At 38.4% G+C, this 14,817-nt stretch overlaps 1 protein-coding gene across 1 annotated transcript in view; it reads left to right on the top strand.

Annotated features, from left to right (window-relative positions):
* Window positions 1–14,817, top strand: part of TGFBR1 (transforming growth factor beta receptor 1) — a 35,602-nt gene that overhangs the window by 14,019 nt on the left and 6,766 nt on the right. The window contains exons 5-8 of the mRNA XM_039712053.1: window positions 6,917–7,084; window positions 7,600–7,756; window positions 13,695–13,819; window positions 14,447–14,577. Coding sequence (XP_039567987.1) covers window positions 6,917–7,084; window positions 7,600–7,756; window positions 13,695–13,819; window positions 14,447–14,577 — 581 coding nt within the window. The remainder of the gene's footprint in view (window positions 1–6,916; window positions 7,085–7,599; window positions 7,757–13,694; window positions 13,820–14,446; window positions 14,578–14,817) is intronic.

Below are 14,817 nucleotides of genomic sequence, written 5' to 3'. Positions count from 1 at the left end.
ACTATGAATTCATTTTCCTGATTGTGCATCTGTCAGAATAGACAGTGCATGAAGGGAAAAAATGCTGTGAGGATCCATTTAACAGTAGATAAAAATAGTTTTGTTACTGCAGGAGTTCAGGGTTTGGCATACTTTTCATAGGTTTAATGAAGGAAAAAGTACATTGTCTCTTATTTTGGAAGAATATGCTTTGTTTAAATTTGTGTAAAATGCTTTGGTATCAAAAAGGAAATGCCTTATCCTGTGAGCCCACACATCTGATGAATACTTGTACCTGTCGTTACCTCATAGCCTAATAATATATATGTGTGGGACTGAAAGAGATCATGTCTCATCCTGTTGTCCTCATAAAGTAGGAGGTAGAAGATTTATTCTTAAGGCTGAGTTATAACATGTTATTATTTAGAAGTCTGATTAGAAAATCTATTGCAAAAATGGAATTCATTATTTGTTTCTAGTAGTAAAAAAATATACCTGCTTCCTGAAGCTCTCCTGATAAGCCTTTAATCATCCAGTTAGAGGAACCATTTTTTCAATTTTGATTTGCTGTGATTTTGGACAGATTAAAGTTTCTTGGATTTTCCGTCAATTCCAGTAAAGAATCTGACAAAACCCAGGTTTTGAGTTTTTCATTAAGAGGAGCTAAGATATTAAGATGCTGTTTCATTCAGTTATTGTCATCTGAAATTGCATGTTTCACCACAAATGCCATTTGACTTTTTTGTGAAGAAAGCATTAACAGAAAATTCTGTCACATTAGGGGGGAGTCAATAATTCACATGCATGCTGAATTTTTAAAAGGCTCTCAGTTTTGTGGGAAGTTCCTAAATGGTTTTAGTGAGGGTCAAATATATGTGTAAAGTGCTTATTAATTACCGTTAGATGAATTTCAAGTTTCTATACAAATTTGTAGAATAGAAAGAGAATCCAAGAGATTGTGCAGAACACTTCTCCAGGAAAGGGTTATCTAAGTTAACTTGCTCCTAACAGATATTTGTGCAACTTTTTATCCTCCAAGAGCTTGCAGATCAACACCATACCAGGCAACTTTTTCCTGCAGCTTACTATGCTTACCATGAGAAACTGTCTTGTTTTCATGCCTAGAGTTGTATTTGGTATTGTCATCACCTGGAATAGCTTGAGTTTGCTCTGATTGGCCTAGGGGAGTGAGTATCTGGAGCCTGGGTTTAAAATTAGATCAGCTGCATTAAAGCCATAAATGAAGAGCTATCTCTGCAAAAGCTTTAGCTTCTATTTCTCATTTAAAAGCATAATGGATATATTGCAATATCATGGTTGTAACTTTTCACAAAATCATCTGTAAGTATACCAGTGTCTCATTTTGCCTGAAACCTCCAGGTAGTTTGTCCCAATAATACATTTGACTGCTGTGAAGAGGCGGTATGAGGAAGGTTTCCTAAATGGGTGGGTTTTTAAAATAATTTCTTCTTTGCTGGTTTGTGTTGCAGATGCTATAGCATTTGACTTGGTCATCTTTAGTTTCCTTGTAATATGACACAATGTGATATGAAATAGTTTGTTTTTTCTGTTAATATGCTTTACACACAAAGAAGGAATCCTTAACTGATAGGTCACGGCATTATTTGGGGTTTTAGATCTTCAGGGTAAGGCTCTTGTATTTTATTGAGATCTAGTTGGTATCTGGTTTTTGAAAAATAGATAAAAATGTGCTTTGAAAATGCCACTGTTCTTGACTGTGTTTTCTAACAGTATTGCTGTCTGAGCAGATGCAGAAATCCATGTTGTTTTTAACCCATCAGTGCAGAATTAATTCATAGTACAACCTTCTACATTCTCTCAGTGAGGAGATACATACACACAATTTGCTTCCTGGGCTAAGAATTCAGTCCTGAATATTGAAGGAGGTTAATATTTCAATTCTTGTTTAGAATACTTCAGGCCACCCGTATCCCATTAAATGAGAGAACATAGAGGGACCATTATGGCAGTAGTTCTCCCTGTTTAGCAGGTGCTCTATCATGGTACTCCAAAAGAAGGCGTATCACAGCATGGCTTTAGAGAACAATGGCTTAAGAGCACCAAAGCGTTCCAGTGGCTTAAGGAACAGTCCTTCATTGTAGATGCTGGTGCTGATTGATGAATGTTTAGGTGGTGCCAGGTACAAGAGTATGTATTCGTTCACAGCAGTAATGTCTGTGGAGGGTTTGCATCCATTTCTCTGTAGGGTTGACTTTTGAATGTATTCAGGAGTTACTACAGCCTAGCTGGAATGCACAAAGTCATTAGACTGCAGGAATCTATGTGTCTAAGGTACTGCAAAGATAACTGCAGAGATACAGGAGTACTAGTAATTTCAAAATTAGCAAAGGACTAGTAAAAGAGCTGTAGAACCAAGGCATGCTTCAGTTCTTGCTGCTGCTGAAGGCATTAATAAGATCTTTACTCTTACCTCAACTGCAGTTTTTCACAACTGCTGAGCAACATCTGGCAGGCTATTTAGTGTAAAATTGGTGGAAGAGGTTCCTTCGGGTAGGAGGGTGTGTTTAGAGCTTGTGACTGAACGGCTGTTTTCACTCCTTTCTGTCCGTGTGCCTTAATGGCACGTTCTTCTGTTCTGTTTCCCCAGACCTGTGTCATGTTCAGAAGGCTACAGGACCTGGTCTGCTTCCCATCCTGTAATCTACTGGGAAATAGGTGCTATAGTTAAGACAGCTTGAGGGCTGAGAAGCAATGAATGATTTTAACTGCAGTTGTGGTATGCCTGACAAGCTCTTCTGTGTTCTGGGTAGCTCTTTGCGTAGTGAGTATGTGCTAAATTCCAAATTCTTCTAGGTCAGGGAAGTTACTTTCAGGGCCATGTGTTGTCTTGTTTTGTACCATCTAAACACACAGTTTGTTTTGAGCGTGGTTTTTTGTGTTGTTCTTTCTAACCCACTTACTTGAAGGTAGAGTGTATAGGGACTACTTAACTGTACTGTTCTAGTAGCAAAAGAGTAGTGTCAGGAACCACAGTTCACAGGTTTCTCTGCATTAGCTGGCTGTAATCTTAACTGTCTGTAGGCAGATTAAAATAAGGTGAAGTCTTGCACTGCGCACTTCCAGATAACTTCATGCACTAAAATACCTTGATTTCTCCATTTCTTCCCCTTAACTGGAAGCGCACTCCCCAGTATGATAGTTTGGTTCAGTCAGAACACCTTTCATGGTAAGTAGATCCTCAAAAGTGATGTTAAACAATATGCTACAAAGAAATGAGCAGAATTCCTGACTCTTGAGAAGTAATATTTCAGCCATTTGTTCATTTTGAAGCTCTGGCTTTAGCCTGAGAAGAAGGAATCTGTACAGCTCAAGTGCTTTTCATCATTGGGTCAGATGACTATGTCAACATGATAAAGTCAAGCTGTTAATGCTAACAAGACACCAGTCATGCTCTAGTCCACTGACAAAAGTGCTATGTCCGTGAATATCTCATTTCTAAGAGATTTCTCGTTGGAGACACCATCTGAATCTGTTCTTTTCACCGCGTTTTCCTGGGGTTTTTTCCGTGATATTACATTATCTATGTGCCAAAAAAGCTAAATATCTGCTTTGAAATACTTTGCTACATAGCACCACATAAAGCATTTTTGTTTTGCTAGTGTTGATGTGAAAAAAACAAACATTTTTCACTTAAGTGATTCCAGTCAGTTGAATTTTAATTGAAACTTGATTATGTGATATAGCAATTGTATAAATTCCTTTCTTCATGAGTCAGCTCTACTAAGACAGATTTTGCTTGAGCATTAGTAATGTTTTTCCCAATTACAGACCTGTAATCAGTCTCCTGACAACAAATCTGAAAGCTTCTTTTCTCAGAATTTCAATATTTATTTGGAGTTAAAAATTAAAATCTTTTACTTGAGTGTTCTTGGTGATACAAAGTGCTTTCAGGTGTCTTGAAATAACCATAATTAATCTCTTAAATATGTTTCCAATAACACTATAAACTTTTTGTAAATTTTGAATATTCTGAAATTGTGATTCTTGATCATTGTGAGTGCATAAACTAAATTAGATTACCTAATCATGGAAAGCTGAGCTAATGTATGTAATTACTATTGAGTGTAATTACTTCTTCCTACCTGATAATGCAAATCCTGTGATTGAAAGCCTCATGGTAGATGCTTCACTCTGCAGCTGAAAATACTCAGGTATTTTACGGGTCCGGTTAATTATTACTCGGTAATAATCAACTACTGTCAACAGAATGAGAAGACTTAAGTTTATTGTAGCGTGTTCTGCTTAGAGTGCTAAACAAATGTATGATTTGTGAAATGTGGCAAGGAAAACATAGTAGGTCCCTTCTGATAGCTGGACACTGGACCTATTGCTGCATTTCAGCTTGCCTGTAATTATTAATATAATTGGTTTTGATGTAGCACTGTCCCTTCTTAAAATCTCATTGAAGGGTCACAAATATGACACATAATAGGAAAGAATCATGGTTCTTCTCAGACTGGATGGTAAGCCCAGCTTATATTTCTTCTTTGGAAGGAAGGTAGAGCTTGATTATGAAAACTTGCAGGTAATACACAAGATAAAGCTGAATAGAAGAGTCTGTAACCAGCAGCATATTCCCTTCTTAGGAGGAAATGTAGCATTAAGAAGGGAGGAACTTTATGCAAAGGCACCATAGTCTTGAATCAAAGCTGTGATAATTCTTCAGAAACTGACATCTTTTATAGAGCGGTTTTAAACACAGTAGGTCTGGTAGTACAGTCTGTCTAGTACAGACACCTGCTGAGGTATGCCACTCCTAAGAAACAGGAGAAGAAATAAAATAAAGGACCAAGTAATGAGTGTGTATGATGGTAATGCCCAGGAGAGGATTATTTCAGGCAATGTAGGGTCATAACTGATGAAGCAGTAGAATAAAACTGAGTGAAGAAAATATTCTCGCGTGATAAGGTTAGTTTACTTGGAGTTTGTGCAGCTCTTTGTGTATTTAAGAGCATCTTTTCTGTGCCTGTGAACTCATACCTGTTTCTAATGGTTCTGTGAGACTAGTTTAGTGAAGCCAATACTGTTGGATTGATTCCTCAGAGACCCTAATTCTCTTAGGAGACAGTAATTTAGTACTATACTGAGTTCTATGAGTTTGTGCTTGGGTATTGCCAAGTAGCAAGAAATGCAGCAGTTCTAACTAGAAAATAATTGAAGATATTTTTTTTAAAAAATATTTAATTTCCTTATTCCTTTAAAAAAACCCCCAAAAACGTAGGCATCCCTTGTGTGGACGTAAAAGACTCTTCCTGCAGCAGTAGTAGCATTTTACTAATTTTATACAGGTTGGAGTATGTGACTGATTTTTTTTTTTTTTTTTGCCTGTTTAAACAATTTAATTGAGACTATTCTGTAAATGTAGCAAGTCAGAGTTCTCTTTCCATTATGGGAATTGTTTGAATATGTATTAGCCTTTTTCCTACCCTGAAGTATTTGGAGGCCTTTTCATTTTCATAGGTTTTTTGATTTTTCTTTTATTTTTAAATTTTTTTAATGGCATCACTGACTTCCCTAAAAACATCCAAATAAAAGGGATGTTTACAAGTTTGCCCACTCCCACCAAAGTGTTAAGTTAAAGATAAGCACAAGTGTTTCTATAAAGGTAGTTTCTGTCAATCTGTAGAGCAGGCGTGTTGTGCTTCTGGCTTTCTTGGACAAGTGTGTTCTTTGCAAAGTAAAAATTTTTCAGTATGTTTGCAATAGGAAGTTCCGAACTTCTTTACCTTTTTCATGTTCTTCATATTCCTGAGCCATCTTTAGGGACTATCACATAATGAGACATCTTTTTGACTTGTGCTGTGTGTTCTCTCTTGTTCTGAGGGAACAGGGGCTATATAATTCCGGCTAGGAGTCCAACAGATGTCTTTTATGGGATAACTGCTCTTCTAAAGAGATGAAAGATTGTTCTGTAAAACTAGCTGGCTAGGAAAACACTTTTCAAGTCTGCCACAGAAGAGGTGCTTTTATAACACAGCAAAATTGGAAAACCCATTCAGTGGCAGGATTGTTGTTTCCTAGATGTATTTCTGCTTCTTAGGTAAAAAATACTTTTGCTCCTCTCTTGATTTGAATTCCTTTGATAGTCTTCTTTCTGTGGCTTAAACTTAAAGGTATTTTGTGTCACTGCTTTAGTAATGTGAACAATTAAGTTCTTATATGTCATTTGCCTTGGGATAGCTACAAATGTATTGTGGCTCGTCTTGTTTGTCATAGTTCAATCAAAAGTCATATAGCCAACTGATTTCCTCAGTGGTTTTTTTTTGCTTTCTTTACCCTTGTGCCCCCTGGAAACCTCCATTTTGGCCAGCAATTTAGAGGTCATCAGAGGTGGGATTAATTTTGTGTCTGATTGCTGCTTGTAAGCTTCTATTCTGGGAGGAAAAATCCACTGTGGGAATTGTCTCTGAAGCTGATAGGTTATGGGAAGACTGAAGGAGTTGGGGGAAAAAGTTTGAAATGCTGCTTTTTTTTTTTATGATCAGCATGGACAATATTGTGCTGGGATTATTTCTGTATCATGCATTCAGCACTGTTCCCTGTGCCCCACTCTAGTAGGAAACCTAGGGAAAGGCAAGGCCTGGCTAATACCCTGAGCAGTTCACCCTGAACGTAGACCTCAGAATTATAGAGACATCAGTTTTTTATGGTTTGTGTTTTAATTTAGCTACAATAGTCACTAAACTTTTCAGAAACTCTCCCATGGCATTGTCAGCCTTTGCAGAGGCGTTAGAATGTCAAAGGAATAGAAGAGCTTAATAGTAGGAGTCTAATTTACAGAGGTTATTTGCCGACCATAATTTGTACTTCATAAGCGTTGTATAGAAGTGGAACCTATTGTTTATTTGTTTATTTGTTTTGTATGTGTGGTATTCATGCCAGTTTTATTTTGCAGACAATGGTACATGGACTCAGCTGTGGTTAGTGTCAGACTATCACGAGCATGGATCACTCTTTGATTACCTGAACAGGTATACAGTAACAGTGGAAGGAATGATAAAATTAGCTTTGTCCACTGCCAGTGGTCTTGCTCATCTGCACATGGAAATTGTTGGCACACAAGGTAATCTTACAATTATTCTGCTTGTCATGTGGTTAATACTGGTTGGTTTTTTGGGTTTTTTTAATGACACATAAGTAGCTTATTCTACTTTGTGATGTTTTCCAAATTCACAAAACTTTTTAATTTGAAAGGCTTTTTGCCTTCTTTTCTTTGGAATTGGTATTGTGATGTAACAATCCTTCCTACAAAATACCTGTTAAAAGACACCAAGTGATGGTACACGTAGCACCTTCTTAACTTTGAGTTGAGACAATGTTTGAGTAGGATGTGTGTGCAATAAATACTTGCAGGAAGAGGGAAATGAGCAAATGTGGTGTGATACAGTAAACATGAAAGGCATTTTCCTGAACAGCCAGACAATCTACAATGAATGATTTCAGGGGGTACCCTGATGCACATAAAGTGTCAGAACCAGAAGGAATTTTGTTCCTTCAAACAGAAGTTTGCTCCAGACTTAGAATAAAAGGAGCTTGGCTTGGGTTTTTTTTACAACTTCTATTTTTTTTCCCTTACAGGCAAACCAGCGATTGCCCACAGAGATTTAAAATCTAAAAACATATTGGTGAAAAAGAATGGAACATGCTGCATTGCAGACCTGGGATTGGCAGTTAGGCACGATTCAGCTACAGACACAATTGACATTGCCCCAAACCACAGAGTGGGAACAAAAAGGTAAAATCATTTATGTGATGTGTCAGGCAACTTCTGTAATAAAATGCTTTGGTTTTTCTTGTCCCATATAAATTTATGTAGAAAATATAAGTAGCAGGAAAATGTAATGCCATATAGAGTTCTTAGGCACTTCTTTGTCATCTGGTATTTTGGTTAGATGGTAGACACACAGAAAGCACGTTCAGTGTTGGCTGGTGTTAAATGCTGGAAACTTGCTAAGTATTGTAGGGGACAAATATTAATTAAAACACTTAAGAGACTTCATGACTGATGATTTTAGAGACTTGAGTGCTCTCTTTCTTCTTCTTGCCATGTATTTCATGGAAATGGTACTTGCAGCCCAGTCAGAAGTGTAAAACAGGGTATTGATAGTGACAGTAAAAACCTGTGATTGTCACTGTGAAGCCTGTGTGGAAGAACATATAAAGTGCAGAGTCTTGGACACAGGACTGTCTTGGAATCACATTTTTAAAAGAAATGCAAGAAGTTAAAACAGTCATCTTTGTCATCTAATGCATAAATAGAATCTTAAGTGGATGAGTCAATATAGTCTCTTAAAAGCTTTTTCTGAATTAGGAAATAAAGGTTTTTCTTGCCTCAGAAGAATTCAGAACCGTTTAACTGAGTCAGCACAAGTGCAATAAAACTTACTGTCAGTAATTTATCATTGGTGAACCTTCAGGCAATAGTAACTGGAAGCTATAAACAAATTATCCTTAGTAATCCATGCAGCTATACAGCATAGAGATAGCACTAACAGTGAAGTGCATTTTGGAAGTGGGCAACTTTTCATTCTTCTGATGCCTATAGGTTCAGTGCTATGTCAAACTGGAGTTTGGACACTGCTCATAGAGAAATGTGTGACAGCTAAGCCCATATGGCTTAGCAGTGTTGGAGAAAATTATGTTGATGTTGTCCAATCTCCAATTTTTATATCAAAACCACTTTTTTTTTTCTATATCCCTTTAGTAAGTGATACTGTGGGGTGGGGGGTTGATTGGGATTTTACTGTGAACTAGGATGCTCCTTGAGCAGTGTCTTATTGGAAGGGAGAAAAACCTTAAACATTATTTTAAGGCTCAGTTAACTAAAGCTTTTAGAAAATGTACTGAAAATTTGTTTTACTGACACATACACTGTTGAAGTTACTTTGTTCTAAAGCTCTGCTGTACTAGTCCTTTGCCAATTTTTAAAATGCGGCACAAATGGTCAGATAAGATTTATTTTCTGAACTATTTCTAAATTATAAGAAACTGAGTATTTTTCCTTCTCCAAGTGTCTAGTAACAGGATTATTTCAGAATTCATCGTTGCAAATTTAGCTGCATGGAGGGCGCACGCCACGTGTGATTTTGAATTTTCTACTACACCTACATGCAAAGGCAAATGATGTACAAATCAGTTACTTTCTTTAGTCTAGTCACTGGAGAAAGCATCCTTTCAGCTGTGTTTGCAGATCCCACTTACCAGATCTTTACTTGCATAAGCATTATTAAATTGCTTGTTCATCTGCCTTATGCTTCTTCACAAGGCTAAAGCTGTAGCAACTCTTGCTTGCTGTAGTGGGCAAAAGGAGAGCTAAATCTGTTTCCCCTTTTAAAGACAGTAGTCATTTCTACCTCTCTGAAAATTGCTCATTCTTGTAAAAGGCTTAGACCCTTCTTCTTCCTCTTGTGCATTCTTAGGTAAGTAACTCTGCACCTCTGATTAATTTTTCATACTATAGGTCAAGTCTTACCTGTTGAGTGACATTTTTAACCCCGCTGATTGCCACTGCTGGTACTTCTTCTGTACATGGGAGCTTTGTGTACAAGTTCAGGGAGGTTTGATGAAGTCTGTATGTTTTTCTAATGATTGTTGTAAAAAATGTATGTCTAGAGAGCAAGCAGACTTACTCTTGTGTGAGTGATCAGGGTGTTGAGTCAAACTGATGATCCCTCTTTCTGACTGAATTTTCTGACTTTATTTCTTTTCTGTTCTGAGGCTTAGCTTTACCAGAGGGGTGAACTGTGTGCTTTCACAGCTCAGCCTGCTACATAAAGCAGGGAATGTGAGCTTTAAACTGAGAAGGAAATAGAATCTCTCACTCCCTGAGGCAAGTAAAATACCCTCATTCTCCTCTTATTTGTTTAGAAGTGTGGCCCAGCTGTTACTTTTGATAGTTCAAATAGATTGTGTTTTAAAAGAAGTTTGGCAACAAATTCTTACCACAGTGCTTCTCAGAAGTTTACTTAAACAAAATATGGGCAAAATTCTACCTTGTAGAGTATAGGCTTTATGAAAGGAGATGCCACACATCATTTTGTGTATGGGTCTAGTTGATGACACAAAGCTCCCTATATGTTGTACAAGAAATTTAGACAACTAGTACTGAGCTTTTGGACTGGAAGAGATGGAAGAAAGAGGTCAGCAGACACCCAAAGTTTAGCAAGACCATGCTGAACATACTTCATACCCTTCTTTGTAGACTTATCCTTTTATTTTTGGATGATATTGAGCTGCAGGCCTTGCTCAGAAGGTCAGAGTTGCTCTGTGAAATAGAATTGTTCTCTGCAGAGCCTAAGATACTGCTTCTGCCAGGCAATGCATTTCCAACACATAAGCTGACAAGGAAATGCCTACTTCTCTCCCTTTTGTGTAACAGCCATGAAATGGCTGAGCTGCTGACCTCACTACACCACCTCCTTGCCTTTCACCTTTCTTCTTCCAGCAATAATCTTTCAGCAGTCATTCACCATTCTGTGTCATAGAAGCCAAAGCCAATCTAAATGCATTGATGGAGGACCATGGTAAGAGGTCGGTTTGCCAATGGAAGCCACGTGGGGAGGGATTTTTTTGCCACATTAAGGCCCCCTGTGGTCTTTCCTGTTAAAAACCTTGCTCTTTGTCTTGACTTCCGTGAACCATTCAATCTCCTTTACTGCTTGTTTAACATTTCTGGCTGACATCTTGCACCATGGTTGGGCTTTCTAGTTGTTTTTTCAGGTCCATCACTCTTTTCATCCTCGTGGCATCTTAAGATAGAGCAAATATTCTTTTTTCTGGGCTCCAAGATAATCACTTACAGTGTCAAGCACATGAAGTACCATAAGAGTATCCCACAATTGAGAATCCGTAGACAGTATTAAAGTATTCACCATAATCTTCCATTCTTGATTAAAACATCTTTGATATGAGTGGACCAGAACAATTTGAGCCTTGTCGATATCAAATACTTAATACTCCACTTCTATTCAAAGTTAAACCTTACATTGAACTTCAGACATTTCCCTCTGCTTGTGGTGTTCATTACTTGTGAGGAATTTGTATGCCTTAGAGGAACTCTCATCTTAGCAGACTTTGTTGAAGTTCTGGGTAGTTCAGAACAAATGCAACCATTTGTTGCGTTTTTTTATGTATGTTGCTTCCTTGTATCTATTTAATTTCTGTAAGAATTTCTGTAGTACTGAGAGAGTCCTGAAATTTCTTTTAAGGAGTGTGTCTTGCATTCTGCCTACCATCCCTGGTACTGGAAAAGAAGATCCTACAGTGCTGTTGATTAAATTAAACCATGTCTAGGCTTCTATGGCTGTTCCAGAGGTAGAGCTATTGCCTGGTACTGTATTACACTCCAGTAGTCTGCACTTGTTGCTTTTTTACCAGTTGACACTGCTCTTCAAAGCCCAGGTGCCACTGTTGGTCTGCTTCATTGATATGTTAGCTTGAGACTGCTGGGGTGATGATGTGGAGAAACACACTGAACTCTGCTAAACATCACATTCTGAATTTAGCTGCCAGAACCTGATCGGAATGAGAGACCATTGATGTTGGCTTGATGCAGCAAATAACATTCATTCTTTCCAGCAGCAAGTGGGGATGCTGCTGTCAGTAGCTCTTGCAGTAAGGTCCACACTGACCTTTTACTTGATGTTCCCATGTCAGACCTACTCACTAAATAATGTAACCACTTGGACGCCATGACCAGTTTTCAGGCCTTGTTTCTTAAGGGAAACTTTGTTACAGATGTTTTTCCTTGCCGGAAATGTGGGTAAACTAAATTGCTGAGCACAGTTGTTAATTTGTAACCCTCATAATTTACTAATTTTTAAAAAAGCGTGGTGTAGGGTGGGATTTGCAGACTGTATAATTCAGAATCAGGTACTGCAATGGCAGTGGGCCTTTGTCAAGAAATTTTTAACAGGGCTGGTTTCTTAACCAGCAGTTCTTGTCTCTTCCTGCTTTAGGCTTGATAGGAGATATTTTAAGTGGCTGCTATAATTTTTCAGATTATAGGAACTGGGGCTTCCTCTTGCCTGACCTTTGGAGCCTAGCTGGTGTGTTCCAAAGGACTGGGGCTCTGTTTATCTGAGCCCCATGGATGTGGCTGCTGCTTTCTTCCTTGGAATCCAACCAGTCATACACAGACACATACACTGATAGGGCTGATTATACAGATTTCTGTGCACCATGTGCTGCCTTCAACACCCACATAAAACACTGTCAGAACTTGTATAAAACATAATTATAGACAGCCAAGTCTCCTTCCTTCTCTTCAGCTGATCAGGATTGAACTTCGTTAGTGAAAGTACATACTCTCTTCTGCGGCCTCACAGCTCTGTGCATGTTTATGAGCCCCTCAACCATCCATCCAAGGTTTGCTGTGTCTAATGCCCTTTCCTGAGCGCCATGGATCTCACATCCACCAGCTGGGTCAATGCACAGCAGCAAACAGCTGATGTATTTGTATGCATGCCTGTCTGCATGGATTCCCTCAAATATCAGCATGGGCTCTTGTCCTGGCAAATATCCCTGCCTGGGTGCTGGCTAGACCAGCTTGAAGGTTGCTGGTTAATTACAGTCCTGCACACCAGCTGTGCAGGGTTGGAGAAATGCAAATCTTCCTGCCCAGCCCAGCAGCTGGCACCCAGACACACAGACCTTACAGCCTATGACTCCTGCTCCAGTTGCTAGTGCTAAGACCCTTACTGTGTTTTTCTCATCCCCTTTCTCTGCTGTAGCTGGTATGTGTAAGCTGTGACCATGAAGCCTCTGATCCATGGTCTTATTTCACTAGCTGAAGCAGACCCACTCACTTGTGCCAGTTGCTGGCACCAGGGTTTCTTTCACCTTCTGTCAGACTATAGTTGCTGGCCCAGAATTCATTCACAGAATGACCACTGTGTAGCTCCAGATATGTGCTCTCACCACCTGCAGATGTGCTCCTAGTACCTGTAGTTCCCCTTCCAGCTACTGATGTTGAGCCCTTCCTTTTCTCTAGTTTCAGCTTCATCCCTTGTGCTGCTGCAGTTGCCAGACCTGAACAGACCCATGCCTGCTGCTGACACACAGTTCTTAGAGAGCACATGCACATGGGCTTGAGAGTGAGATTGCACAGAATAGTTAGGATTTAATAAAATAGGATATACAGGTGAGCATGGTGAGATTGGCAACCTTTTATGCAGCAGGCCCTTTTGCTACCCTTTTCTCTCTCTTGCTGCACTTCTGTTCCCTTGTCCTGAACATTCCTTGATAAGCATTGCACAGGCCTTCCTTCAGTATCCTCAATCCTTGTGGTGTTCTTCTTTCCCATGTATTAGGAGTCAGGTCCAGACTGCACCTCTATAAAGTTATGCCTGGAGTTTCTTAAGCCTGTGAAGAACTCAGTGAAGAACTGGAGACTTCCAGTCTTTGTCACTATCTCAGTTGTGCCTTCTCTATCAGGTTTATAGCTCTAGTTGTTTATTGTTTCACATTTTACTTATTCCCCCTATTTCTCTGCTTGTTTCTCTGTTTACTTATCCCTTTATATTGAATTGTCTCTGATTGGATAATCTTAATGAAGCAGATTTTTCTTTTATCTCGTTCTCCACAAAAATACATTATTTTGTATTTGAGCTGATCAGTAGTGCTGAACTTTTCTACTCTTAAGTGTTTATGAAATTATTTTTTTTTCCACACAGGTACATGGCTCCTGAAGTCCTAGATGATTCCATAAATATGAAACATTTTGAGTCATTCAAACGAGCAGACATCTATGCAATGGGATTAGTGTTTTGGGAAATAGCTCGGCGGTGTTCAATTGGTGGTACGTGGCAATCTTTATTAAATGGGACGTATTAAGGAATTATAAGGAACTTAGACTTATTCAGGTTCTGAAAACAGTTTGCTCAAAAAACAGTGCAAAGTAATGGCCAGTTGATCTCAGACTTTGATTGTTAATCCTGTAAATGATAACTGGTTTATTCAACCTCTTTCTAGATTGACAGACCAAACTTGTTGAAGAAAATAGGAAAATTTTTTTTCCGAATATTTACATAGAGGGGAGAAAAGGGTAAAATTTAATAGCTTTGTGAGCAAGAGGCAAATACCACAAGACCTAGCTATATTGTGTTCAGATAAATCTATATCTTATTTAAAATTAAGCATGCTGTTATAAATCATGTACTTTGAAGAAGCATGTTTTTAGTATAGCACGTGAAAGATTTGATGTAGCTTATATCTCTTTCAATTTTATAAATTTTAGATGCTTGAAGGGTAATGCAAACACTCCTAAGGTGTGGTTAAGGATTTTCATTTACTTGTCAGTTGTTGTGATGTAACTTTTAAAAATGAAAACTAAAACCTGGTAGGGTACTGATAAGGAACACAGTAAAAAAGTGGAGGATATGTAATCCAGTGTTAGCTAAAAAAAGCTATTTTTAACCTGTTACAGGAATCCATGAAGATTACCAGTTGCCATACTATGACCTTGTTCCTTCAGACCCTTCTGTTGAAGAAATGAGGAAAGTTGTGTGTGAACAGAAGTTAAGGCCCAATATTCCAAACAGATGGCAGAGCTGTGAGGTATTAACTAACTTTGCTAAAGCTGCTTTAATGGACATTAGAGCTTTTAGAGCTTTCAGTGGCTTAAAAAGTATTCTTATTGTTGAAGGGAGAAGAGCTGCTTTTAGGAGAACTTCATTAATTTCATTCTAATCATTATGGTTTTATTAAAAACATTGTTTCTTGGTTATACATAAGTATTTAAATGTAATTTCATAGAAGTTCATAGCTAACTTCTAGGATCCCTTCCTATGAAGCACA

Source organism: Passer montanus, unplaced genomic scaffold, assembly GCF_014805655.1.
Source record: "Passer montanus isolate IOZ18808 unplaced genomic scaffold, ASM1480565v1 scaffold26, whole genome shotgun sequence".
NCBI lineage: Eukaryota > Metazoa > Chordata > Aves > Passeriformes > Passeridae > Passer > Passer montanus.
Note: the sequence above shows the minus strand (reverse complement) of the source record. Positions and strands in the feature narration are given on the sequence as shown.